Below are 27,651 nucleotides of genomic sequence, written 5' to 3'. Positions count from 1 at the left end.
AAGGAAAAGACAACTCAAAGAAAAAGCAGCAAAAGGGAGCTGTTTTATACAGTTTTTCCCAACTAATAAGTTCCAACAGAACAACGTAGACAAACCGATCACGCATAATTCTGCTGTGCTTTTCAGTCCTTTTCCCATTTGAATTTTGAAACATCATGGCTCCACCATTTACGCCAAATACATACAGACAAAAAGAATTTGTTCCTCTTTCTACATCCCCACATTTAACTGTACACTTCACTAATATAACAAAATTTCTACTTCACCTATGCTCACTAAAACAAACACCAATCGCCAATAATACACTCACTTATAACCCACCCTCGTCCTCTGAAAAGATTCTACTGATAAAATCCCGAAATCTTTTAGAGTAGAGCTTTGGGTCAACAGCGGATATGGATGTGGAATCTACTTGGAACGACTTGTATGCGTGTTCTAGTTTCTTGCTTATATCGTAGTCTTGAAGAATGTCGATGATGCCCAAGTAAAGGATTACGTTCGATGTCTCCCTACTACCCTTGCTGCCACCGCTCCCTGTATAAAAATCATGTTCCATTCGTGATGTATGCACTGCCCTTGCTGGAAGATTTATACCCAAACCACCTTGTGGCTGCTTCCTGATCGAGCAATTGTCAAAAGGATGATTCAATTATATAACAGATTTAGAGCATATTTGAAATCAAGCATGCTATATACTATCTAGAAAATCGGACCAAACCAGCAATGGTCGAACGATTGAGAAAGCAACAGATACTATTCAAACACTGATAGCTACTTCAGAGCCAAGTGGTCCTAACTTAAATAATTTGTCATTAATTCTTTGTTTTGTGGTTTTGTTTTTTTCAGACAGGCATTAGCTAGAAGGCATGCAACAACTTGCCAAAGCATCTAAAAGCATGGTTTAATTTGTCTAGTTTTTAGAATGTAATAGGGGGATGGATCAAACCAGGCAGCTCTTCTAGAGAGAAAATGATAGAACGGAAAGAAACAACATACTCTACATCCGCTATCTGCTCCATCTCTAGCACTGTTGAGTCACATAAACAATATTCTTGAGCACCTCTCTTTCCTGATATATCAACCCATATAATCTATTTAAGATTGGATATCAGGGAATAAACAAACAAGAAGATATTAATGAGAAAATTGCACTTGCTAACTTACCAAAATAATCATCAGATGGCAATCCATTTGAACCATTACTGCTGTAGTTATTGCAAAAATGGACACCGATCAAGAGGCTATAATCCATGATATTCTCAGCTTCCAAGAATTGACAATCTTTGTTGATTTGTCTGAGTATAAAAATTATACAATTACTTATTTTCTATGATGACCCGACCCCGAAGAAAGATTGAAACAATTTCTTTTATTAATTATGCTGCACCTGATAAGCTCTTCAAACCGAGACTTTTGTAGGTGAAAGACAAAATTCAGATCAAGGTCTTTCAATGTGGTTGTCTCATCAACCTGCCCTTCAGGCTTTTCAGTTGAGCGGCCATAAGAGGACCCCTTTAGATCAAAGCGCCTATGGATACCATACTTTGAGTAGAACATATTGCCCATTATAATGAAACGGGTCTGACATTCCATTTGAATATCAAAACTGTATGAAGTAAGTTCACCAAGAAAATAGTTTGAATGCAAGTATTCCCCTATCCCTGATGGAAACCCAAATGCCATAAGGAGTTTATAAACATACCTTTTGTCCTCCTACTGGCTTAACACAATGAACGCCTAAGAACCTTGTAACCAAGGAACTTTTGTACTGGAAAACATGCCGATAATAACTGGAGAGCATTCTAATGAGCACCTGGAACAGCAAAGACAATCAGTACCAAATATCAACTCATTCATTTCTCCATTTACAAGTGTTGCTAAAGTAAAGCCAGAGTAATATTTTTGCCAATTCACATTTTGAATTACTGTCACTTCCCCTTTCTTTTATCTCATAACTAACCAGTATAGTTCTTCATCGAGAAGCCAGGTTTCACTAACCTTAACTTCAGATTTCTTCACAGTTTTAATGATGAAGCGATCATCCTGAGTTAGATAGAAAATGCTTCCACTCTTCCCAGGGGAAGACAGTTCTCTAAGTGCATTGTTTGAACAGAGAGCTGCCATGTAGTCAGCTGGATTGATTCCAAACAGATCCCTTAGTCGTCTAAGAACAATGACACAAAACAATCACTAATATGATCACCCACAGCAGAAATTAAAAGGGACAAGCTAAGCATAAAATTCCTTGAAACATACTTGAAAACCATGGGGCAATAATCCTTCCATTTGAAGTCCGGGGCCTGATGGAGTGGAGTGCATTTGGATCCCTCGGGTGGAAACCTTGTCCAGAACTTGAGGTTTGGATCAAAATCTGCATTCCTCAGTTCACATCCGATTGCATTATGCTTTTCTACTGAATACCTGCCCGTTTCATAGTACAGACATACATACAATACATACATAACCACAATTGCAATTGCCAATTGGATACACATAACAAGACTGCAATTCCACACTCAACATTAAATGATTTACCTTATACCGAGCTGAAGGCTGATCACCAAATCATAATTCTTATGCCCCTTTGATATGGGTTGCCCTGGTTTTTTCATTTCTACACCCTCAGATCGACAGGGACTCTTCCTTAATTCCAGGCTGCAATCTCCTTCTGAACTTTCACTACTCCCTTCATCCTCATTCCTCTGAAGATACATGGATGAGGCCTCCACATTGTCCACAATATCACAAGTAATATCCCCGGCATCGCCGTCGGATTCCCATATGCAAATCCTCGGCATATTCACATTCCTCTCGCCGACATTTGCCCCGCTCACCGACGATCTCCGTCGATTCTGGACGCCATTAGTGCTATTGAATTCGTGATGGGAGGAACTGTTATCCCCGCCGCAAGAGCCGCCGCTGGTACAACAGATCCTCCCATCGGGCCAAGTGAAAACTCCGTTCCCTTTCGGCATTCCATCTTCCCAATCCCCTTCGTATCTCTTCCCGTTTGCCCAAATAAGAACTCCTTTACCAGACATGACGCCGTTCTTCCACTCTCCCAGGTACTCATTCCCATTGCTCCACACATACCTCCCCTCTCCGTCCTGCAAATTCCACTTCCACGACCCCACATACAAGTCCCCATTCGCGTAACGCTTCTCGCCGAAGCCGTGCTTCCGATCCGCCACCCACCAGCCGCGGTAGGTGTCGCCGTCGGCGCCGATGAAAGTGCCGTGGCCGTCCATTCTCCCACCTCTGAAGTCGCCTTCATAGGTAGCTCCCGACGGCCACGAGAACTTCCCATTCCCGCTCGCCGTGCCTCTCCTCCACTCACCTTCGTACATACACCCATCAGCCCAGAGATACTTCCCGTTGCCATGCGGCAGGTTTCCCAAGAATGTGCCCGTGTACAGATCTCCATTGGGCAGCACCCGCTCCACCATAGTAGTTGCGACGGCGACGGCGACGGCGGAGTCATCGTCGGCGGCGGGGATAATCCGCCTCAACCCAGGCTGAGATCGGGGATGGTGATGATGATGATGATGGTTGACCGCCGTACAGGGTGGGACGATTATCACATCCCCATCTTCTTCTTGAGTCTGCAGATCATCAGATTTAGTCTTCTTAGCTACAGCAGGAGTATGAGTAGGAGGAGCACAAAAAGTAAGTTCAGTTTCGCGCATATTGATCATATATCATGTAAAATGTGAGCTGAGCTGAGCTAACTAGCGGCGTCGGAGACTGGAAGCCGGAGCAGATATCATCGCCGGCGAGTTGTAATAATTGTCAGACTAACTTTTGCTTTTGTGGGTTGAAAGAAAGATAGTCGTCGTAGTGTTAGTGGAGGGAGCAGTAAAGGAAATGATTTTTGGGATTTACGTATGTCTGGAGAGAGTGAGTGAAGCGCGTCTCGTCTCCTCTGCTCTGCTCTTGTTGTTGTTTCCTTTTACGTCAGGAAATGGAAAAATGTGTGGGAAAAAGAAAAAGAAAAAGGAAAAGCGAAAATGGGGAAATCGCAGAGAATTTCAATGGGACATCGACATGGCTGGCTGCTCCTGCTTGCTTGCTTTCTCGCCTCGTCATGCGAGTCAGTGACGTGCTACCATTTCTTCTTTTATGTCTTTTATTTATTATAAACATTTTTTAAACTATGAACCATTTGACTTATTTTGGCCTTATCAGCACCGTAAATAGTAATGCTGGATTGGGCAAGTCCCAACCCTTCTTAAAATATATACTCCGTATCATTCTATTTTCATAATTTGATTATTATACCCATATTTATCTTTTTTCTTTTTCATACATAAAATTTCCTGTTTGCGCCATCTTAATTTTAATGTGAGTAAGACAAGATTTCAAAAAAAAAAAAATAAAAAATTAAACTTTACTCGAAACTTCGATTGTTTGGAATGTTGGAATTGTTGAAGTTGTTATAAATGAGTCCATGAGAGTACTATTTATAGTCATTCTCTTGATATTGTAAAAATTTAACTTGATTCTACGAGCTATAATTTTAACTCTAAAATTTTTTCGAATTTCTACATGTTATGTACATACTTTTAGAAAATTTGATAACTACAAAAAGCTATGTAGAAGTGCAAGAAGGGTCTAGAATAGTATATCAAATCTCGGGAATTCATAGCAAGGTGCATCGAGTGCTACATGAGTGGAGTTTGCTCAATTTTTGAGGATAACAATGCTTATGTGGAGGAGAGAGAAAGAAATGAGTCTTTGCATGATGTGTTGTTTTTGGACTGAACATGTGGGGCTTGCTTGGAGAAATTGTTGGTGCCTTGTTCGCGTATTCAGCAAAACTGGCAAATTATGTTGTGCATCCGTATGCACCATGCATGGTGCATACGGATGCAAAAACGACGTCGTTTTAATAAAACGCGTGTCTCCCCTTTAAAAAAAAAATCAGGTTCGATTCCCAGCAACAACATATGAACTAAAATTCCATAATCGATGAACTATAATTCCATAATCGATGAACTATAATCTAATCTATGAGCTAAAAATTCCAGAATGAATGAACTAAAATTCCATAATCTATAAACTAAAATTTCATAATCGATGAACTACAATTCCATAATCGATGAACTATAATTCCATAATCAATGAACTATAATTCCATAATGAATAAACAATATAATGTTGTTGCAGGGAATCGAACTTGAATTTTTTTTAAAGGGGAGACGCGCGTTTTTTAATAAAACGACGGCGTTTTGACATTCGTATACACCATGCATGGTGCATACGGATGCACAGCATAACGATTGAGCAAAACTTCTATTTTTGTTTTCCTCTGACCGTTTGTTTCTTTTTTTTTTTCTTTTTTAGTTTTTTTTTTTTTTGTTCACGTTCTTCTCTTTCCTTGTAATCTGATAAAAAAAATCCTAAAAAACATGCTTATTAGAGATGTTCTAAGCCCCTAACCCTTACAAATAACCACATGAGAAGTCATGTTTATATTCTTAATCATCCACTTCCATTATTATTTTGTTACTAACTCCAACTTGCCAAATATTACTCTTGGGCTTTTGAAAAGCATTTATGTCATACCAATATGTATATATAAGGAAGGGTAGTGATGTCTTTAATTTATAGCATATACAATCAAGCATGTTTTTATAGTTGTATCAAAAATAGTAAGAACAAGTGATTATAATATTTAGTGCACTCAAATATACTATGTGCAATTTAGTGATTATACTTTGTATACAAAAAATGTTCATATTGATCAAAATATTGACAAAGTTATAAATTTATTTTGTCATTATATATTTCTTTAAAAAAAAAAAAAAAGAGTAAAGACTATATGTAGATCAGAAAATATTGTTTGATATTTTTATTATATGCGTTGCATGCATGCGCTAATTTAATTGGATGTGTAAGTTTTATATAACTTATATTTCATGAAATATAATCTAAAAACTAATAAGTATGAAAGAAAGTTATACTCTTCATTTGTCTGTTTTTTTCATTAATATTTTTTTTTATATACATTATGCTATAAGGTGTACTATATAATATTTTGGCCAAAAATATTCCTACTATTATAACTTCTGTTATCATTTCCAACAATTGTTGCAGTACACCATCCAATAATATATAGACATTATATATTGGAGTATTATAGTTATTTCCTAAAATATAAATATCAAATTTATAAAAATGGTTTACATTATTATTATTATTGTTATTATTGTTATTGTTATTATTGTTATTATTGTTATTATTATTATTATTATTATTATTATTATTATTATTATTATTATTATTATTATTATTATTATTATTATTATTATCTAGCTAAAATCTAAATAAATCTAAAATACTAATATTGGACATCTATTATATATATGTTACACTCTTATTAAAATAAATGAAGTATTATGTTTACATATTTTTGATCGACCTTTCTTGAAGTTAATCCAACATCTTTTTAATTCTCCCTCTATGTATCTCTTGCTTAAACTCTATAAATATTGTATTCTACTAAATTAAGAAAGATATAACCACTACTAAAACATTGTACATTTCCCAACACAAACAAAAGCCTATTGAAGTCATTTGTAAACTTTAGGTTATAACATTTTTAACATAATCAATAACATCTTTATTTTACTCATTCACTTCTAAGCATACAATCATAACACTTGATATTACCCGTATGGACAGCTCAACTAGTCATAGAGGTGAAACTTTGGAAGAATGACTAGAGATCGAGTCTCACCAGTGACAGTGTGGGAGCTACCTCTCAAAGTGAGTGGGGTTCCTTGTGTTGAGTTACCATGTTTTACATCCTCCCAAATGCTTTGTCGGGTTGGGGTTCAACATTTTGGAAGAATAACACTTGATATCATATAACCCATAACTATTAATGCTATCAACCCTTAACATAATTTGTTTGGTAATTAATTGTTAGCTAATAGTTGTTAGTTGATTGAGTTAGTGGGAAAGATGTTTGGTAAATTGGCTATAGCCGATTACATCTAAAGTGACTTTCTCAAAAAATTGATCGAAAAAGCTATTTTGATGAGTTTTTGAATTTTGGCCCTGTTTGGTAAAAAATTGGCTTATAGGCCAATTTTGACTTATTTGACCACTATTAATTGTTTGGTTTAGTTAAAATATCAATATAAATGTTTGGTTAATTAGCTTTTTTCAACTCCAAAAGGCTAAAATTCAAAAAGCTACTCTAAGCAACTTTTTCAATTAGCTTTTTGAGAAAAACAATTATATCAAACAGCTATCAGCTAACAGCTAATTTACCAAACACTTTTCTACTATCAGCTAATGGTATCAACTATTTATACCATCTAATTAACACAATCAGCTAACAGTCATTTTACCAAACAGGGCCTTTAACATTTTTGAACAATAAGCTGTTACAAAAAGCTATTTATTCGAACACTTATATTGGTTAAAGAACTAAGTCAAACAACTAATAGTAATCAAATAAGTTAGAATTGGATGATAAGCTAACTATGTTATCAAACAAGACCAATATGAATGAATGTCAAATTAAAGTATATGAGATATATCAACTTATTGATGAATAATTATAATTATTTTACATCTCTCTCTAGAACACATCTAGGGTTTTCGCATCCATCCTAGGGTTTCTAGGTTTTCGCAAGGTCGCCGGTGGAACCGTTCGGTCGTATGGCCGGTGTTACGCAGGGAGTAATCGGAGAAGAGGGCAGTGGCTTGCAGCGGCAGAATGATATCGACATGCGGCCTCCGACGCCGGTTGTCGCGGCGGGCGCTGAGGCAGGTGTGGCGGCAATCACCGAACGCTGGGCGGACTGGGCTTTGGAGGAGGAGACTGCTGCGTTCGTGCCGGCAGTGGGTGAGGAGGATGACGGGGGGTGGGTGAGGAGGAAGAGACATGGAAGGTAGTTGGCCGTTTTCTCACGCAGAAGATAATAAAGCTTGATTTTATGAGACAGGTTCTTGCATCTGTGTGGCAGCCGGTTAGAGGAGTGCAGGTAACGGAGATCCAGAAAGGTTTATTCCTATTCGTTTTCTTCCATAAAACGGACATGGATTATGTTTTGAATGGGGATCCCTGGGCGTTTGAGAATAACGCGTTGGTTTGTCAAGAAGTCCAGGATGGTGTGTTGCCGGGGGATGTCCATCTGAATATGATTGATATGTGGATACAGCTACATGATATGCCCAGGGGATATACGTCACAGGCTATTCTGGAACAAGCAGGGAATTTTATGGGCACTTTTATTAAACATGATGATCGTTATGAAGGGGCTCCGTGGTTAACTTTTCACCGGATTCGGGTATCCATACCGATTGATCGGCCTTTACGAAGGGGGATGAAGTTGATGAAGAGGGATAAGACTACTGCATGGGTCACTTTCCGGTATGAACGATTGCATAAGTTCTGCTATTTTTGTGGATTCATGGGGCACCTGCACATGTTTTGCATTCATGCAAGGGAGGCAGGAATACCACTGGAACGGTACCCGTATGGTCCGGATATGCATGCTGGTGGATCCCGAAGCGCTCCTAGAGCGGTTGGGGATAGCTGGCTCATACCGGTAGGGGGGCGTCCGCGTCCGGTGGTGTCTCGGGAACCAGCGGGTGTTACGGCAATTATGGAGTTGGAGGATGAGGGTGGGACGGGAAAGGTGGTGGAGGGGTGTGTGGTAGCATTGGCGAAACGCCGTAGGCAGGCGCAGGTGGATGGGGCGGAAGATATGGGTAGTAGGAGTGACATCACAATGCAAGATGGCTCAAAAAACTTGTCCATGGCGGGAGCTGGTGCCCAGCCCCGCCCATCATCATGAGTACTTTGAGCTGGAACTGTCGTGGCTTGGGCAATCCACGCACAGTTCGACAGATTGTGGGCCTAGCGTCCAGTAAGAAGCCTGATTTTGTGTTTTTAATGGAGACCAAGGTGCCACGGGTACATGCAGAACGGATCCGTGTTACGCTTGGGTATGAGGGTTTGTTTTATATTGATAACGATGGATTGAGTGGAGGAATGGCGCTTTTATGGAAAAAGAATAATACAGTAAGACTATTAAGCTACTCGTAGAGTCATATTGATGTGGAAGTAAGCTTGTTTAATAAGTTATGGCGCATGACATGTATCTATGGTATCCCCGAACGAAATAGGCGGGAGGAGACATGTGATTTACTTGGCACTCTGAAGAATAGATCCTTGTTGCCCTGGGTGGTGATACGGGACTTTAATAATCTCCTATATCAGCATGAGAAGAAGGGGGAAAATCCGTATCCTAATAGCCTGTTACGGGGTTTCGGAGATGCTATGGATGGCTGTGGTTTGTTGCAAATGCCAATGAGAGGCCACCAGTTTACGTGGCAAAAAGGAAAGGGGACGCCGAATTGGATAGAGGAAAGGTTGGACAAGACTCTAATAACGAATGATTGGGGTCTGATGAATGAGAATGCATGGTTGGAGAACATTCGAACTCGGGCCTCGGATCACTCGATTCTTTTCCTCAGTATTAATGCGATATGCATGCCAAGGGGAAGGGGGCCGCGGAGATTCAGGTTTGAGATGGCTTGGCTGTTAGATGAAGGGTGCAAAGAAGTAGTAGAAACGTCCTGGCAGGAGGGGAGAACGGAGGGATTGCTACATTGTCAGCAGTTGAGTGGGGAGAAGTTAATGCGGTGGGGGGAGACCAGTTTCATAAATTCGGAAAACGAATTAAGCAGCTACAACAGAGGCAAGATGCCATACGGAATAGGCGGGATTTGGTGGCGCTAGCTGAGTACCAACAGATTGAGAATTCCCTGAAACGAATTGAGACCCAAGAGGATGTATTCTGGAGACAGCGAGCCAAGCAACACTGGCTACGCGGGGCAGACGCAAACACAAAATTCTATCACAGGTATGCCTCTGCTCGTAAGAAAAAGAATTTTATTTCTAGTATTAAATGTGATGCTGGTAACTGGGTGGAGGGGGATGATATGCATTCCACTATACTAAATTACTTTGAGAATATTTTTGCCTCTAATGGATTGAGCTGTGATGATCCAATATTTGGGGTCCTAACCCCACGAGTCACCTTAGAACAAAATATGATGCTAGACCGCCCTTTTGAAACTGATGAGGTTAAAGAGGCTCTTTTTTCAATGTATCCGGATAAGGCACCGGGCCCGGATGGGTTAAACCCGGGTTTCTACCAGCAGTTTTGGGAGATAGTGGGAGGAGATGTATCTGGCTTTATAACGAATGCTTTGAATTCCTGTGTATTCCCCGAGGGATTGAATGATACTAACATTGTTTTGATCCCTAAGAAAGAGATGCCTGAGACAGTTGCAGATTTAAGGTCGATTGCGTTGAGTAATGTCATTTACAGAGTTATGGCCAAGATGATAGCAAATAGGATGAAAACACTTATGGGAGGATTAATATCAGAATCCCAGAGTGCTTTTATCCCGGGAAGGCTAATCACTGACAACATCTTGGTGGCGGCAGAGGTGGGGCATTATCTGAATAGGAAGCAATGTGGTGTAGTGGGTTGGAGTGCATTGAAGCTAGATATGTCAAAGGCCTATGACAGAATGGAGTGGATCTTTCGGGAAAGGATGCTGACTGTTATGGGTTTTAGTGAGAAGTGGATAAAGCTCATTATGCTGTGTGTAACGATTGTTAATTATACTATAATGGTCAACGGTATAGCAGGGGTGCCTAAAACCAACCAGGGGTCTCAGGCAGGGAGACCCTCTCTCTCCGTATCTATTTATTATTTGTGCAGAGGCTCTCTCGATGATATTACAGTATGAACAGTTGACAGGTTCTATACATGGATGCAGAGTTGCAAGGGGAGCACCGCCTGTATCACATCTATTTTTTGCGGATGGTAGTCTCCTATTTTTTAAAGCAAATACCCAGGGCAATGCCTTGCAAGGTATGAGAAATTGTCAGGCCAGATGGTGAACTATAATAAATCTAATATATGTTTTAGCAGAAATACCCAGGAGGATGACATGGCATAGGTAGCGGATTGTCTGGGGGTGGTGCAAGCACCCAATTTTGGAAAATATTTGGGCCTACCTTCCTTTGTGGGGAGAAATAAGAGAGCTGTTTTTTCATATGTGGAGGAGAAGATCAGGCAACGAATTGGTTCGTGGAGTAAAAAGTTACTTTCTCAGGCTGGTAAGGAAGTATTGTTGAAAAGTGTAGCGCAATCTATGCCTACCTTTTCAATGAGTGTTTTTTTGTTACCTGAGACAGTTTGTCAGTCAATTGAGCGAACTATGAATAAGTATTGGTGGGGGAATGGAAGAGAAAGGGGAATACATTGGAAGGCTTGGGACAGGTTGTGCATACCGAATAAGTATTGTGGTATGGGTTTAAAAGAGCTAAGGGCTTTTAATCTAGCTATGCTGGGAAAACAGGCATGACGTTTTCTAACAGACCCAGGAACACTCGCAGCAAAAATCTATAAGGCAAGGTATTATCCCACAACCAGTTTTACTGATGCAACTGTTGGTAATTGCCCAAGTTACTATTGGAGAAGCAACTGTTGGTAATTGCCCAAGTTACTATTGGAGAAGTATAATGGCAGCCCATGCAATAGTGGTCTCAGGAGTGCGAAGGAGAATTGGGAATGGACAGACAACTTTAATATGGGAGCATCCGTGGTTACGAGATAATCCTAGCCCATTGATTCAAACAGAAATGCCAGAGCAATTGAGAGAGGCACGAGTTGCAGGATTAATTGATTTACAGACTCATACCTGGGATCCACATATTTTATCTGACTTGTTTATTCCTGAGGATGTGGAGCGAATAAATATGATCCCTATTAGTCCTGGTTACGAGGACTCATGGTATTGGATGAGTGACCCAAAGGGGACATATACAGTGAAGAATGCCTATAGGCGTATTGTGGGTGACTATGAAAATAATCCCGCGTTTTTTGATAAATGGGTTACAATGTGGAAAGTAAAAGTCCCCCCAAATGGAAAACTTTCTTGTGGAGAGCCATCTGTGAGATTTTGCCAACAACCATTAACTTGTATTTAAAAGGGTGGAGGTGGACCCAACATGCCCAATGTGTGGTTTAGATCATGAAGATGTGTTACATGCTTTAGTGCTCTGTGAATATTCTAGACTTGTTTGGAATATAACACAATTGCCTATCACTAATATTGTTGCAGACTCTTTTACAACATGGCTAAAAGGGGCTATGGCGATCTTGACAGAGGAGCAGACCCGGTTGATGGTAGCAATATTATATTACATTTGGAGAGCCCGGAATTCAGCTGTCTGGAAGGGATCAATGACGCGGCCTGCCCAATTAGCCAGAGCAGCAACCGTAGCACTTCAGGCGTACGGCGCTGCCCAGGCCCCCCGTGCCGAGCCGGCAGCGGCATCGAAGCCATTAACCGAACCAGGGGAGGGCGGTCTACGGTGTTATGTGGACGCGGGTTTCCGACACGACACAGGCGAGGCTACGTACGGCATGTTAATAATAGCGCCAGATGGCTCTTTTGCGGCAGCAAGGAATGGCAAATTACCGATCTGTTTCTCACCACTTATGGCGGAGGCCCAGGCATACAAGGAAGCACTGTCCTGATTACTTGAACGGAACAACACATCAGTAAGTTTACTCACGGATTGCATGGAGTTGACTACAATTATCCGGCACCATCACACGCCGATCCATTCGTACGTTGGGGTCACAATTGACCAATGCAGAACGCTTATGTCTTTATTTAATCGTATTACTTTGGATTACATCTCTAGACAGGTTAATTTACATGCGCATACTTTAGCTTCGTTGCATTTACACAGGATCAAGCTATGTACTGGGATGCTATCCCACCTGACGCTATTTCGGCTTTGATTCATTAATACAATCGCAAGATTGACCTTTAAAAAAAAATAAAATAAAACACACACAAACATTTGTGTCATTGTGTGGGTTGGTTAGTTTAGTTCCCATAAAAAGTAAGGATGTAAGTAAAATAAATTAAAATGTTGAGGATGAAGTAAAAATAAAGAAATCAATAGGGACAAGTGTGTAATTTACAGTAAATCGACCGCAAAATTGGGTTTCGGATAACCGTAAAATAGGCCGCGAAGCAAATATCTGCGCAAAGAGCTCTAAAACCGTCAATGGCGTCCTGTATCTCTACTTCGTCTACTTCTTCAAATCTCTCTGTAGTTCTTCAAAGCTCATCTTACAATCCTCGATTCAAACCTTCGTTTCCGATTTCAGTTCCAGTTTTCAGCTCTTCTAATCACAGAGCGTTGAGGATGTGTTGCTACGCGGCGGCAAAGCAACAGACCGGGCCGGTGAAGAAGCGAACAAATTCCAAAACAAAGAAAAACAAGAGGTCCAGTGGTAGTACTGCTCTGGAAGCCGAGGTGATTGACGAAGATGTTGAGCTCGAATTTTACGAAAGAGGGGCGGCATCTTCCGAACGTTACCACCCGCTGCCGCTGCCGAAACCTCCCGCCGGTTTTGTGCTGGACGAGCAAGGCCGTGTTCTCATGGTTTCGAACAAACGTATTGTTACAATTGTGAGTATCTAGTGCTCGCAGTTTATTGTTGCTATATCTGTTGCTCTGTAATTCATTTTTCATAACGGTGGTGCTCGGTAGAGAATATTTATTGGATTATTGAGGTTTTAGGCTAAAGAGTCCAATGCTTGATGAAGATTTTGGATTGAATATCTTTTATCTCGTTTAATACAACAGTCCATCTGTAAATTGGACCTGATTATGGATTATTAATACTCATAATTATAGCTATAATTATAAGTTTTGCCAATGGGAACCGAAGTTGAGCATTATGTAGTTGTCTTAGGTGTTTTTCAATAGCACAGTCTGGTCCATTAAATAATAATTCTCCTTACAAGACAGTAACCATGGTAGAATATGGTGGCTCTGGACAATGGACATTGCTTTGCATATTCTGGATACTTCTTGGGCTGGTGACTTGGCCTGCTAGTCTGCTACTAGGAATGTTAAGGATGGTGATATGCATTACAAATGTATACTGGTTGTAAGTTGTAACCAATGTTGAATGGTTGGGAGCTGTGAAATGTTTACCGTGTTAGATGTCTCATACACAGATGACATGTCTTCTATACAGTGTGAAATGACAATGAAATGATGAAAGGGAAAATGGAAGAGGGGTAACCAATGATACTCGAAGATTGGCATGCCTTCACATTCATGCATACACTTCTTTGGTGCATAGTCCTACTGATTTGAAGTTGAAATCTGAAAATCTCAATGTTCATCAATTTATAATCATGCCTTTTTCAAATATCAACTTTTCATTCCACTTCATACAGTTTCTTATATTCTCCCTCCAGAACTTTTTATTCCTGAATTGTCTAGTTATTTTATTGCTTAAGACTTTATTCAGTTTAATGATTCTATAGAGTTGGGTGACAGGTGGATTCCTCCAATAATTTACCCCTAGAGTGTATCATAAGGAGGGTATTCAGAAGTACACAAGGGGTTGAATGCCTGCTACTCTGCCCTCTTGATATGTAAGTAGCTTACCATATGGTACCAAACTTTGCATTCACTGAGAATGTTTAACTTGATTTCTTCCATGAAGAATTACATCTAACAAATAAAATCATATCTGCAGGCCTATTCTGATCTTGAAGAGTGCGAATTTTGAGGGGTGGTCAGCTGTATGTTATAACTTTAATTTTAGTCATTCAATCCTCAATGCTTGTTTGGCCTGGTGTAATTTGGAGTCATATTTACTCAAAAAAAGTAGCAGTTGGGCAAACAATTGAAGTATTTAATAAACAAAAATGCTTTATTGCTTTAAGGCTAGATAAGAGGAAAGAGCCTTTGTTGGAAAGCTCATAATTGAGGCTTTTCATGAAAGCCTTGTATCAAGAAGCCATCAACTAGGCTAAACAAACACTAATCTATTGTATTGATGCTTGTGAAGAAAACCATACCAAAAGAACAAAAGGCAAACACAAGTGCATGATTTATGTTTTCATTTGCAATAGAAGGGATGACTCAACTTACATCCAATTTATACGCACATCTGCGTGATAGGTCAGTGATGAAGAAGTTGAAACTATCCTCCCTACGGCAGCCTATGCTCTTGCTAAGATACACATGCATCTGGTACATAGTGGGTATGAGCTATATGTATGACATTTTTGCTACTAATTGCCTCCCCTTATTTGCTTTGTCTTTTGGAGTTATCAGTTCTGATGTGTCTTTTTTTTTTTTTTTTTTTTTTTTTTTTTATAAATAAATTGAACTAGGTTTTGCTATACTGCACGAGGAGGATTTTGCTATACAGAGGGTGACATATTTGACCTTTGCACAGGTAGTATTTTTATTGCAGATATTCTAATTTGCATATTTTCAACTGTTTACTAAAGTAAAATTTAGTTAAAATCCCCATTTTCTGGATATTATTCACTCACTATTAGTTGTGATTTATGAATGAAGAAATCCATGAAGCATTATGTTCCCTGGTTATAGAAATTAAAGATAGTTATTGGATATTTGCATGTAGGAGAGAGAACAATAAAATGTAGGATAGTTCTTGGCAAAATATTCAGCTTATTAGAACGATAAGATAAAATGTTTTTTTTGGCACCTCTGCAGATGATGGTGACAGCGTGGAGGGTGTGCCAACTGAGGGCGTAGAGATCACATGCTTCCATCTAGTATGTTCTGTTATCTCTCGGGAGAGTAAGCTGCTCTAGTTTGGTAGAGTGGTCCTGCCTTATAGATCTTGACTAGATTTGCATGTATGTATGATAGTTGAAGTTGGGGGGTGATATTGATAGGGAAAAATTATGAATTCTCTTAGAGTGATTCTAATGTTTTTAACCTCCAGAACTTGAAGTAACAAGTCTCATATGGATAATTTGGTAGAGTATTTCAGAAACTTCATAGGTGCAAAGTGCAATCTGTATAACTATTTTCTGAATAGAATTTATTTTACCTTGCATGATGCAAGATCCAGCTCACTGGATCTTTCTTATCAATAAAAATTCGGGTTCTATAAAATTAGGACTGGTGTCTTCTTTTTTATTCTTATTTTTTAAATTATTATATTATCTTTGGTTTATATTCAAACTACATTCTTCTTCTCGGAATACTTTGCATGCGTGTGTGTGTATATATGGGATTTGCTTATAATGTTTGCATGTGTTAATCAGCTTGGTACATTTTGGTTCTTAATGGAAAATTGGAAGTTCTTGGAACTGACCCCTCTTGGATTGGATTAAAGCTTACTTGAGTTTGTATTGGTTTTGCATTTATTTCTTTTTGCATTTTAATCTTGATTTCCTGTGTGTAGGATGGTTCTCACTATATGATTTACACACCTTCGGACCCACTTCTTTTTGTTGCTGTGAAGGTATGATATCATATCACATTTCTATATGCTTAGTACCCTATTAATCTAGAAAATCTTCTCTGATCATCAGAAAAGTTAGTTAATGTGAGATGTCTGACTGCCAATTGAGTATACTGATGGAAATGTACCATTAAATTTATACGGTCAACAAGTTGAATGTTGAAAATTGGAAGCTATGCTAGAGTCCATTTAAAAGAATCCTTCATTGAAGCACAAAACTTTTCTGACCAAATCCTATACAGCTTTGTCGATGTGCATGAGTTTGAGAAAAATGCCATCAGAACAAGATAGAATGCACAGATATAAGAGTCTTCAAAACTCTGCTTATCATTTATCTAGCTCTGCTTTGAAAACTCATGTGGACTCTATAACATTCATAACTGGCTTCTCTAGAGAATGCAATGTTACTTTTGCCAAGTTGGGTGAGGATGTAACAAGTTCTGTTTTGTCTGGAATTTGTTACTGCAGGACAAGGATGGTGTATTTCAAATTGCTGAAGATGTAAGTATAGCATGTTTTAACATAGATTACTGTTTGCTTATGTTGCATGCCATGATTCTCTCATTAATTCATTGAAATATGAATGCACATTTTATTTGAGCAAAGAGCTCCCAGTGAGGGGTTTGATCACATTAACTGTTCATCACTTCATCTAACTGTACCCCTCCTACTCCCACCCTAAAAAGCATACAAAAATAAAAAGAGCAACTTAAGAATGGATAAGCTGAATGATGAGCTTTCAGCAGAATTTGACCATTTCTCAGATTTCTTCTTCTTTTGGCATAATATATCCATCACCTTTCTCATCCAAGTACAAATGCATTGCTTATTCATCCTTATGTATCACTTTGTTTACTAGTGGACAGCTTGTGCTTGGTGTTCTTCCCCAATAAGGATGATTTAAGTAGTAATCATATACATATTCTCCATATTATTGTCTCGTTTCCTCCAAATATCCAAATTATATACACATACAATTTATTAAAACAGGAACTATTGGAAGACCCTGCAATCGTAAGTGCCATTGATGAGGAGACAGAATTCAATGCTTTAGTGGTATGCTTCTTTCAAATTTGGAGTATCACACGAGAATTCATTCATCAAATATTTCAAATTTGATTGTTCTCATTTCCTAGTCCCTTTTCTGTTGTAGGAAGAAGAGGCTGCTCTTTTTGAGTCACTATTGGGCGAAAGGTAGCCCTGGATGATCCCCTTTTGAAATGCATTTGTTTCCTTCTGTTTTGTCTTCTTCGGTAATCAAATTCATATATAGTGTAGCTCAATTTGAATTTATTGTTTCTTCACGATTGTATAATTGTATTTATTGCCGGACAATCCCCGCATTTACATCACTGGTGAATGGTGATTCCGGGTGGAAGATAAAGACTTGGTGCTACGGTTTGAGTAGCTTTTAAGTGGCCCAAAATGAATTGAATATTCGGTAAGTTTTTTTGTCAAATTATTTTTTTAATGTAGTTTCTAAATATATACTCCATAAATCTTATATACAAGTATTAAACTAAATTATTATAAAATTTCATTTCAAAAAAAAAAAATTATTATAAAATTTTGAATTATAAATAACTTCAGCCAAATTTCGTTAATTGAATGATACACAAAATGAAATTTCGTTAATTGTTTCAAAGTTTGATCAATTTTATATAATTTGTTTTTTGTATTAAAAAAAATATAATTTATTTTTTTACTCGTAAGTAATTGTGTTATTTATTTTTTCTTTCGTTATAGTAATTTTTTTTTTTAAAAGAATATCAAAAGGTTCTGAATTATTATTATTAGCATCGTTACCACCATCGCCTCATCGGCAACTACCACCTTCACCTCTACCACCTCTACAACTACCATCTCTACCACCACCTCTTTTGTCACTACCACACAACCACTACCTCCATTACTACCACTCTAGCACCACCACCACTACTACACTACCATCACCATTGCGCAGTACCCCCTTTACCACCACCTCTACCACTGCTACCTCCACCACTATCACTACTACCTCCACCACTATTGAATCTACAACTACCACCTCCACCACTACTAACTCTATCATTATTGCCTCCACCACTACCATCTCTACCACTACCACCTCCACCACTATGGACTCTACCACTATCATCTCCACTATTATCGGCTCTACCACTACCGTTTCCACCACTACCACTTTCACCACTACTGACTCTACCACTACCGCATCCACCACTATCACCTCTACCACTACCACTTCCACCGTTAACGGCTCTACCACTACCGCCTCCACCACTACCACCTCCACCGTTACCGGCTCTACCACTACCGCCTCCACCACTATTGTCTCTACCGCTACTGCCTCTACCACTACCCCCTCCACCACTACCGACTCTACCACTACTACACTACCATCACCACAACTTCCACTACTACCACACTAGCATTACCACTTCTACAACTACTACTACTACCTCCACAACAATCGCACCACCACCACCAACCCCTCCACTACCACCGGCATCACCTTCACCGCTACGACTACTACTATCTTCACCACTACCACCTTCACTGCCACCAATGCCACTCCACTACCATCACCAATTATTATTATTATTATTATTATTATTATTATTATTATTATTATTATATAACAAATAATATGTTATTTTAAGAAAATAAACTAAATAAAAAGATATAATTTTTTAACTTTCTACGAAATAAAAAATAATAATTTTTTAAATTTCAACCAAACACTAAAAAATTAAAATATTTTTAAAAAAATAAACCATTTTCTAAGTTTTCAAGCATATCCTTATCGGCTCATTAGCCATAGTTAAGCCCAGAGATATTAATCATTTCGACCCGGATATGTATTAGTTTCTATACATAAAAACTAGAGAGGGGGGTAACAAAAAGGCAAAAATTCTTTATTTTGCCTACTTGCACAAGAAATTTCAAACACTGAGTAGATATAGAGGAGACTGGAGAGTACAACTGCAAGCAATCTCAAATATATGGCATGATTGTTACAAGGAAGGTCATATTCCAAACTCAATGTTAGCTTCGTGCAACTGTGCAAGATATATTTCACACTCGCATCCTCTTCACATCGTTTTCTGGGACATTCACATCATTTCCGTTGTCTGTCACCTGCGCAAATACGATATGAATATCTTAACACATTTGCCACATGCAACCCAACCCAACAAAAGGGGAAACAAAAAGAATAGCATTGGCGCAGAGAAACATACATTCTCATCTGGAACAACTGCGTATCTCTGTGTTGGCGAAACCCAACTTTTTTCAGCTGAAAAAAAGGTTGGGTTGGAAAACAGTCAGAAAACATCAACAACCTGACTTTTTAGACCACAAATGACAAATAGTATCCGGAGCAAGGCAGTTTGGTTATAGAACCTGTAGATGGTTTGGATTTAGGAGCTTCAATTTGTAGGTTTCTTGATCCATCCATGCTCAATGCTTCTATGATCTTTGGGGCATTCCTTCATTTTTCGAAACAATGTCAAAAAGTCAGATTACAAGAGTAGAAAGTTCAATAGACACCATTGTTGGATGGTTTAAAAGTGAACTTATTTGGATAACAACACCCTAACATAAGTTTAAGAGAAAAAAAAAAAAAGTTCAGTTCCATTATGATGCTATCTCGCTTGCAAGCTTAATTCAAGATCTCATCCCGTAAATATCTTCAAAGTTTCAATTCCATCATGATGCAGGTGACAGATATACAAAGAAAGTTGCTACAAAAAATGGGTTCTTAATTTTTATTCTCCCCCTCTTATTTTTCATCTCTCATTCCCTCTCTCTCCTTTATTAACTTTTACACTAGTTACAAATACATGTTTATGCGATTTTTTTTTAAAGCCCAATAAACAAAAAACAATGGTGAAATTATATAATCAACATAAATGTAAAATTATATGATATAACTATTATGAGAAAAAAATTATGAAAGATAATATAAGTAATTAATACATTATAAATAAATAAATAATGTAAAATAAAATTACAAAAAAATTGTGTGTACCAAAGATAAAGCACAATATACAAGTTAATATTGCATCTAGTTCCACCAACACACTTTTTATTCTGGTTAGACCTTTACCCTCATTGACTTTATTATATATTTATTTGTTTATTATATTGTATACTCCGTATAAGATAAGAAATTGGTGTAAGGGCAGTTTATAACTAGCAATTGCAAAAGCATCCTATTAATTTGTTTCTGTTACCTGTCAGCAGATTCTCCATGGCCTAACTGTCCATTTGTGCCTCTACCCCAAGAAAACACATTTTGCCTTTCAGTAACAGCCAGTGTATGCCTCCAACCACATGAGACTGCAACTACTTTCTGGCATGTATTAAAGCAGAATATCATCACCACAAAAACTGAACTAGGACTAAAACTGGAATTTCAAAAAGATTTTGGAAATGAAAAATTACAACGCCATGCCTGATCGTGTGGAAATTTGACTTGTATGGGTGAACAGTGATCAACATTGTCACCAACACCAACTTGTCCAAACTGTACTCATTGAAGGGAAAATTGAAAATCAAAATGAATGTCTAATACAATGGAAACTTACATTAAAAGGATTTTTTTTTTTTTTTAAAAAAAAAAAATACAAACCCTCTAATGATGACATAAATAAATAAAAATTGGATACTGAAATCATACAGTGTTGCGAGCTTTCACGAAATGTTTATACTACCAAAGGTAATAATATCAAGGGGTTGAAAAAAATAGCTACAGTTAACCTAAATTCGAAGATACTTAAGAAATTATCTTTTATGAACTAGAAAACAATAAAGAAAGGAATACATCCAGACATCCAGTTACTAGTTACTGATAAAAATAAGCTTCAAGTGTGAGATGAAGCAAATAACATAAGAAGGATAAATGGAAGAAGTCATTCAAAAAAAAAAAAAAAAAAAGACATTACCTTATTCCATCCCCAACCATAAAGCTTGCCATCAGTTGTAAGTGCCATGGTGTGTCTCCATCCACCTGAAATCTGTAAAAAAAAAATAAAAAATAAATAAATAAATAAATAAATAAAATTACAATATATCCATTTGCATAAGTTGGTTATAAATGCATTTCAAATATCAATGCATAAGTTGGATAGTATGTGTATTGTTGAGATGAAAACAGTTCTCTGGATTCATGGAGTTAATAAAAAAAAAATCATTATGTATTTGCATTCAAGCAACATTATATTAGGATAAACAATGTTGACACAAGCTCAGAAAAACCACATATTAAAGGAAGAAGCACCTGAGAAATAAAATCGCCATGCAAGGTTTCAAGCTTACAGGGAACAAGGTGGTCTTCAAAATCCCCGTGTCCAAGTTGGCCATATTTGCTCCAGCCATAAGTATATAAAGAACCAGAGGAAGAAACAGATATTGTATGTCGCCATCCACATGCTACCATTACCATCTTTTCTCCCTGCAAATTTAAACTATCATAAAGAAGCCAAAGAAGGGACTATGAGCACATAGCAAGTACAGGCCAACAGAGACCAATCTAGGAGCATTAAGCCATTAATAGAAGTACTTACATGCTAGTCTCAAGCATAATAAAATCAAGTTTTCTCCAATCAAACACACACAGGTGAGCATAAATTCTACATCTTAATCACCTGTATAGCTGAAACTTTTTCAGGAACTAAGCGATCATTTCGGTCACCTAAACCCAGATTACCATATCGACCCCAGCCCCAACCGTAAAGCTCGCCATCTTCTGTCACAGCAGCTGTATGTTCAGCACCGGCAGCAACCATTTTCACAGGAACTCCCTACAAAAAGGACATTCCAGTAAGTGAATTGCAACATCATTGAGCAATCACTTTTCTGTGCCAAATGGAGCAGAAGAGAAGTTTACACAAGTTTTGCAGTTGATGATTAAAACCAAAATTCTTTGTCAATGAGATAGATATGTACATTCATTTCTATGCTAGGTTGTGGGAAGGACTGTTTAGATTTAGGGATTTGCATCTTGCTTCAACAAACACAAAGTCACAAGAAACATGAGCATAAAGATGAGAAGTGTAGACAGACATGTTATGGCAAAGGGATGCATAAATTATACTCTGTATAATGTTAATAGGCCATAAACCTATAAGGAATATAAAAAAGGAAAAGTGTGGTTCTCCTACTGTACAAAGTATCTGGACTTTTTTTAACTCAAAATGCAAAATCTGGAAATACCTGAAATGTTTCAATTTTCTGAGGTACAAGAGAATCCTCTATAGTGCCAAGACCCAGTTGACCATTTTGATTCCGCCCCCAACTTCAATTGGATAGAACAAGTAATTGAAAGGAAATGAAATGAGTCATATGCTTACTGCTTCACTAAACACATAAAATAAATCAAAAGTAAAATTGCACAGAAATTTTGTTTTGACGAAGTTCGCAACAAGTATTGAACTTAGAACATCAAAATTAACAAGCATACAAGAGAACAGGGAAATAGAAAGAGAGGACATTCAACTAAAAACAAATGAAACATCAAATATCATCAATAACCTGTTGCATCTTAGGAATTGCTTGGATTCCTTTTACTATCATTCTACATAAAAATGAACATCCTTTGAAGTTTCTATCTGATGACAATTCAGTGGAAACACTAAGGTGTCTTTCAAAGCTGACTTACTGGTCACATAAATAACAAATTAATTTCCCAAACCTAGAGCGATAATTTTATGCATCCATAACTTTACTTTTAATACTATTTCTCTTCAGTACAGATTTTGGGGAGTACATGCATGCAAAGAGCTTCATCCCTTGGGAGAACTCTCATAGGATTGGAGGAATACATTATGTTTGATATCTTAAGTAATTGGCTAAAAAATTTCAACAATTCTAAGAAACCAAAAGAAGACTATAACTTGGCATGTTTACACGGAGATGATCAGAAGTAGGAAATGCAGCAAACCTTTGGACTTCTCCTTCCATGGTAACAGCTAAACAATGGCTGTCCCCACAAGCAATTTGCTTTATCTGTATCCCATGCAATGCCTTGATTGGTTGAGGAGTAAACAAGTCAATAGAGTTTCCATGTCCCAACCTTCCAAAGTCACCCCTGCAAAAATTTCACACTAAGCAAACATTGTACATTACTCAAATCCAGGCCTACTCCTATGAGGGCAAGGAACAAACTGGTTTTGAACTATGTACTAAACTAAACCAGTTAGGTGTCTGTCATCATTTCAACAGATTATTACCAGGCTTGTCAATTTCACTTACTAAACTAACTGCCTGCAGAATAATGAAAGAATATAGGCAATCTAACCAGGAAATATATATATATATATATATATATATATATATATATATAGGTAAATAATAATAACGGAGTATTTTATTTGTGAAAACAGTCAATATGAATATAAATGTGGCCACAATGACCAAATGTAACAATGCTTCTGTCAAAGATCTTTAAAGTAGCAATGTACTCCATACTGTAATTTCATTTTTGCATTGACAACTTAAGCTCTGGTGGAAAATTACTTCCTTGAAATTGATGCCGCCACAGATCCTTTAACAGTGCAGTTATAGAAGATAGGCTTACTTAGTAGTTAGTACGCTAGGATATTAGCCTAGAAATTAGAAAATATTTTCATTCCACAAATTTTTCTGTACCCCTAATACTTAAGGCAGAAGTCTAATTCGGACCATGTAAAAATATCAAGAGACCTTCATTTCTTATTTCTAATCGATTATAACTTTAAAAACATAAATAAGTACACGTACTGGTTTGTAAATTAAGTGACAATACAATAAAGGAATTTCTGTCCTGAGGAAACAAAATTTGATTTAGGTCATTATCAGCTGTATACATTAATTGCATCGATCAATCAATGTACAAATCTAAATCAATATAAATCAGAAAACCTAGATAGTGTAAAAAAGACTTGCATACAACATGAAAGTGGTGCATGTAGAATTATCAGATTATGGTTTTGACACAAGAACCCTATATAATAATTAATATATAATTAATAATAATAATAATAATAATAATAATAATAATAATAATAATAATAATAATAATAATAATAATAATAAGGTAGCATACCATCCCCAACTGTACACCTGCATGAGTGACTTTGAGTAAGCTGTTGTATGATCAGCACCACAAATAACAGATACTACTTCCTGGCCGTCTAATGCGCTCACTTGAGTAGGTAAAAACCTATCATCAGCATCCCCATGGCCAAGCTGCCCATCCTCTCCTCTCCCCCATGCGAAAACAACATTTCCAGCTATAAAACATCCAAAATCATTTCATGTTATCAAGGCTAACATTCACCTTATGAAGTAATGAAACATTAATGGGCTTCGAGGATTAAAATGCATACCGAATATTAGTATAGGGGGATTGATCTAGCTTTGAGTCACTAAACTTTAAAATATTATTATCCATAACATATTATGATATGCATAATGCTAATAAATATTTCATGTACCTCATTATTTACAGTAGTAATAAATAAAAATGAAAACAGAAGTATTTTATTAAGATAAAGTTTATTTTGAATAACAGAATTGGGAAATAGCATCTGGAAATAATTTATTTATTAAGTAAACTATGTTCTAAGTCATCTAGTGAGTGGATGTGATCTAGTTGAAATACTAAGGGCAATCTAGTCATTTACGAATGATAACTGATAAGAGTTGTGTTAGTCGTGTCTGACTCTTCGTTTTCAGAAAATGGCGCGGGTCACTCTGATGCTGCCGCCGAGAAGGAAAATGGCGTGAATTACGATTTTATCCCTAATAAATTTGATAACGTGGAGCATTGCGATCCACGCAACCTCAGGACCTAACCTCTCTGATCGTCGAAATTAACGGAACGCAACAGCCATATATTACTGACTTGCGCGAACGCGTTCACACTTATGCTGCAAACCTAACCTTCAATCTATCATCTATGCACAACAGCGATATATTACTGACTTGCGAGAACGGATTCACACTTAGGCTGCAAACATAACCTTCAATCTATCATCTATGCAAAACAGCGATATATTACTGACTTGCACGAACGCGTTCACACTTAGGCTGCAAACCTAACCTTCAATCTATCATCTATGCACATAGTTCTCATCATGCAATTTTGAAATCAACAAGTAATCGAGCACTTACGTAACTCAAATTCGTAAACAGCTTTACTGAAAGTAGATATTATTACGTATTGGAAATCGTAGAACAGATAGTTCGTTCGTGCGTGCGTGCGTGCGTGCGTGCGTACATAACGGATGAAGGGGAAATTGGAGGCGGGAAACTTACCGAGGAGAGCAACGGAGTGGCTAGCTCCGGCGGAGATGAGAAGCACTCTACGAATCGCCGCCGGCGTACTGCTCGATGCTTCACTAATGTAACTGCCACTTCTTTCATCCGCCATTTCTCTGTGTCTCAAGACGGTTAAGGAAAGTCAAAGTGTGCAATATATTTGGAGGGAGGGACAGATAGAGAGAGTAATGAACGAAGGGTGTTTACCTGGGAGAGAGGAGGAAAGAGACTTAAATAATGCGTTAGGCATCTGGGCGCAATGGCATTTATGACGATAGAGACTCCTTGTGGAATGCATGTGCACACTGCCATACTGTTCCTCCTATTCAATAGAGACTTAAATTCTGCTTTTATTGCCAAGCGAGTTAAATTATGATTCTTAAAAATTATAATTATTACTTACTAGTAATTGAAATTTAATTTTTTTTTTTTGAAACAATTGAAATTTATTTTTGAATTATTAATTTGCATAAACTTAACATATATGAATGGTTAATTTTGTCGGAATCCACTCAACTTAAAACATCAAAGTGTGTGCTTAGACTTCTTGGTGAAAAATTTGAAAGTCAATCTTGCGATTGTATTAATGAATCAAAGCCGAAATAGCGTCAGGTGGGATAGCATCCCAGTACATAGCTTGATCCTGTGTAAATGCTAACGTAGCTAAAGTATGCGCATGTAAATTAACCTGTCTAGAGATGTAATCCAAAGTAATACGATTAAATAAAGACACAAACGTTCTGCACTGGTCAATCGTGACCCCAACGTACGAATGGATCGGCGTGTGATGGTGCCGGATAATTGTAGCCAATTCCATGCAATCCGTGAGTAAACTTACTGATGTGTTGTTTCGTTCAAGTAGCCAGGATAGTGCTTCCTTTGTATGCCTGGGCCTCCGCCATAAGTGGTGAAAAACAAATCGGTAATTTGCCATTCCTTGCTGCCACAAAAGAGCCATCTGGCGCTATTATTATCATGTCATATGTAGCCTCGCCCGTGTCGTGCCGGAAATCCGCGTCCACATAACACCGTAGACCGCCCTCTCCTGCACCGTTTAAGTGCTCCGTTGCCGCTGCCAGCTCGGTTCGGCGGACATGGGCAGCGCCGTACGCCTGTAGTGTTACGGTGGCTGCTCTGGCTAATTGGGCAGGCCGCATCATTGATCCCTTCCAGACAGCTGAATTCTGGGTTCGCCAAATATAATATAATATTGCCACCATTAACCGGGTCTGCTCCTCCGTTAAGGCCGCCATAGCCCCTTTTAGCCATGTTGTAAAAGAGTCTGCAATAATATTAGTAATAGGCAATTGTGTTATATTCCAAACAAGTCTAGAATATTCACAGAGTACTAAAGCATGCATCACATCTTCATGATCTAAACCACACATTGGGCATGTTGGGTCCACCTCCACCCTTTTAAATATCAAGTTAAGGGTTGTTGGCAAAATGTCACATATGGCTCTCCACAAGAAAGTTTTCCACTTGGGGGGACTTTTATTTTCCACATTGCAACCCATTTATCAAAATTTGCTGGATTATTCTCATAATCACCCACAATATGCCTATAGGCATTCTTTACTGTATATGTCCCATTGGGGTCACTCATCCGGGATCATTTTTATTCGCTCCACATCTTCGGGAATAAATAAGTCAGACAAAATATGTGGATCCCAGGTATGAGTCTGTAAATCAATTAATCCTGCAACTCGTGCCTCTCTCAATTGCTGTGGCATTTCTGTTTGAATCAACGGGCTAGGATTATCTCGTAACCACGGATGTCCCCATATTAAAGTTGTCTGCCAATTCCCAATTCTCCTTCGCACCCTGAGACTACCATTGCATGAGCTGCCATTATACTATAAATTTTGATTCATATAAAATTGCACTTTTTATCCCTAAATTATATGATAATTGTAGAATTTGTCCATAATTGTTGGTCATACTTGCTTTTTGTTTCTAAGTTATCATTGACCTTGCATTT

The 27,651-nt window shown here is 37.9% G+C and overlaps 5 protein-coding genes across 10 annotated transcripts; 2 read left to right on the top strand and 3 right to left on the bottom strand.

Annotated features, from left to right (window-relative positions):
- Nucleotides 1-21: 21 nt before the first annotated feature.
- On the bottom strand, nt 22-4,087 carry LOC109146578 (phosphatidylinositol 4-phosphate 5-kinase 1-like). Its single transcript, XM_019294255.1, has 8 exons — nt 2,536-4,087; nt 2,257-2,421; nt 1,999-2,164; nt 1,703-1,813; nt 1,388-1,581; nt 1,165-1,295; nt 997-1,069; nt 22-617 (listed from the first exon to the last, which is right to left on the bottom strand). The coding sequence occupies exons 1-8, from the start codon at nt 3,693-3,695 to the stop codon at nt 311-313; spliced, it is 2,307 nt and encodes a 768-aa protein (XP_019149800.1). The 5' UTR covers nt 3,696-4,087; the 3' UTR covers nt 22-310.
- Nucleotides 4,088-11,479: 7,392 nt separating this feature from the next.
- LOC109193854 lies at nt 11,480-12,581 on the top strand. Its single transcript, XM_019344686.1, has 2 exons — nt 11,480-12,020; nt 12,163-12,581. The coding sequence occupies exons 1-2, from the start codon at nt 11,480-11,482 to the stop codon at nt 12,579-12,581; spliced, it is 960 nt and encodes a 319-aa protein (XP_019200231.1).
- A 489-nt stretch (nt 12,582-13,070) lies between these two features.
- LOC109146573 lies at nt 13,071-17,763 on the top strand. Of its 5 annotated transcripts, none has more exons than XR_002048466.1 (10): nt 13,071-13,531; nt 14,414-14,511; nt 14,616-14,661; nt 15,044-15,126; nt 15,259-15,323; nt 15,608-15,694; nt 16,308-16,367; nt 16,836-16,868; nt 17,358-17,423; nt 17,521-17,571. XR_002048466.1 is itself a non-coding variant. In XM_019294246.1 (10 exons), exons 1-10 carry the CDS (start codon nt 13,124-13,126, stop codon nt 17,563-17,565), a joined length of 966 nt encoding a protein of 321 aa, XP_019149791.1. In that variant the 5' UTR covers nt 13,071-13,123; the 3' UTR covers nt 17,566-17,763. The 5 variants fall into 5 exon arrangements, 4 of the variants coding, with proteins under 4 accessions (XP_019149791.1, XP_019149792.1, XP_019149793.1 ...); XM_019294246.1 differs by having other exon boundaries at nt 15,608-15,669; nt 17,521-17,763; XM_019294247.1 differs by lacking the exon at nt 17,521-17,571 and having other exon boundaries at nt 17,358-17,424.
- A 553-nt stretch (nt 17,764-18,316) lies between these two features.
- Nucleotides 18,317-18,876, bottom strand: LOC109193853 (loricrin-like). Its single transcript, XM_019344685.1, has 2 exons — nt 18,868-18,876; nt 18,317-18,760 (listed from the first exon to the last, which is right to left on the bottom strand). Exons 1-2 carry the CDS (start codon nt 18,874-18,876, stop codon nt 18,317-18,319), a joined length of 453 nt encoding a protein of 150 aa, XP_019200230.1.
- Nucleotides 18,877-19,182: 306 nt separating this feature from the next.
- On the bottom strand, nt 19,183-25,917 carry LOC109194044 (ultraviolet-B receptor UVR8-like). Of its 2 annotated transcripts, XM_019344894.1 has the most exons (13): nt 25,878-25,917; nt 25,668-25,786; nt 24,454-24,640; nt 23,311-23,457; nt 22,584-22,665; nt 22,016-22,171; nt 21,649-21,822; nt 21,314-21,385; nt 20,824-20,895; nt 20,603-20,721; nt 19,770-19,855; nt 19,607-19,662; nt 19,183-19,505 (listed from the first exon to the last, which is right to left on the bottom strand). In XM_019344894.1, exons 2-13 carry the CDS (start codon nt 25,780-25,782, stop codon nt 19,443-19,445), a joined length of 1,329 nt encoding a protein of 442 aa, XP_019200439.1. In that variant the 5' UTR covers nt 25,783-25,786; nt 25,878-25,917; the 3' UTR covers nt 19,183-19,442. The 2 variants fall into 2 exon arrangements, with proteins under 2 accessions (XP_019200439.1, XP_019200437.1); XM_019344892.1 differs by lacking the exon at nt 25,878-25,917 and having other exon boundaries at nt 25,668-25,871.
- Nucleotides 25,918-27,651: the final 1,734 nt, after the last annotated feature.

Source organism: Ipomoea nil, unplaced genomic scaffold (assembly GCF_001879475.1).
Source record: "Ipomoea nil cultivar Tokyo-kokei standard unplaced genomic scaffold, Asagao_1.1 scaffold1932, whole genome shotgun sequence".
NCBI lineage: Eukaryota > Viridiplantae > Streptophyta > Magnoliopsida > Solanales > Convolvulaceae > Ipomoea > Ipomoea nil.
Note: the sequence above shows the minus strand (reverse complement) of the source record. Positions and strands in the feature narration are given on the sequence as shown.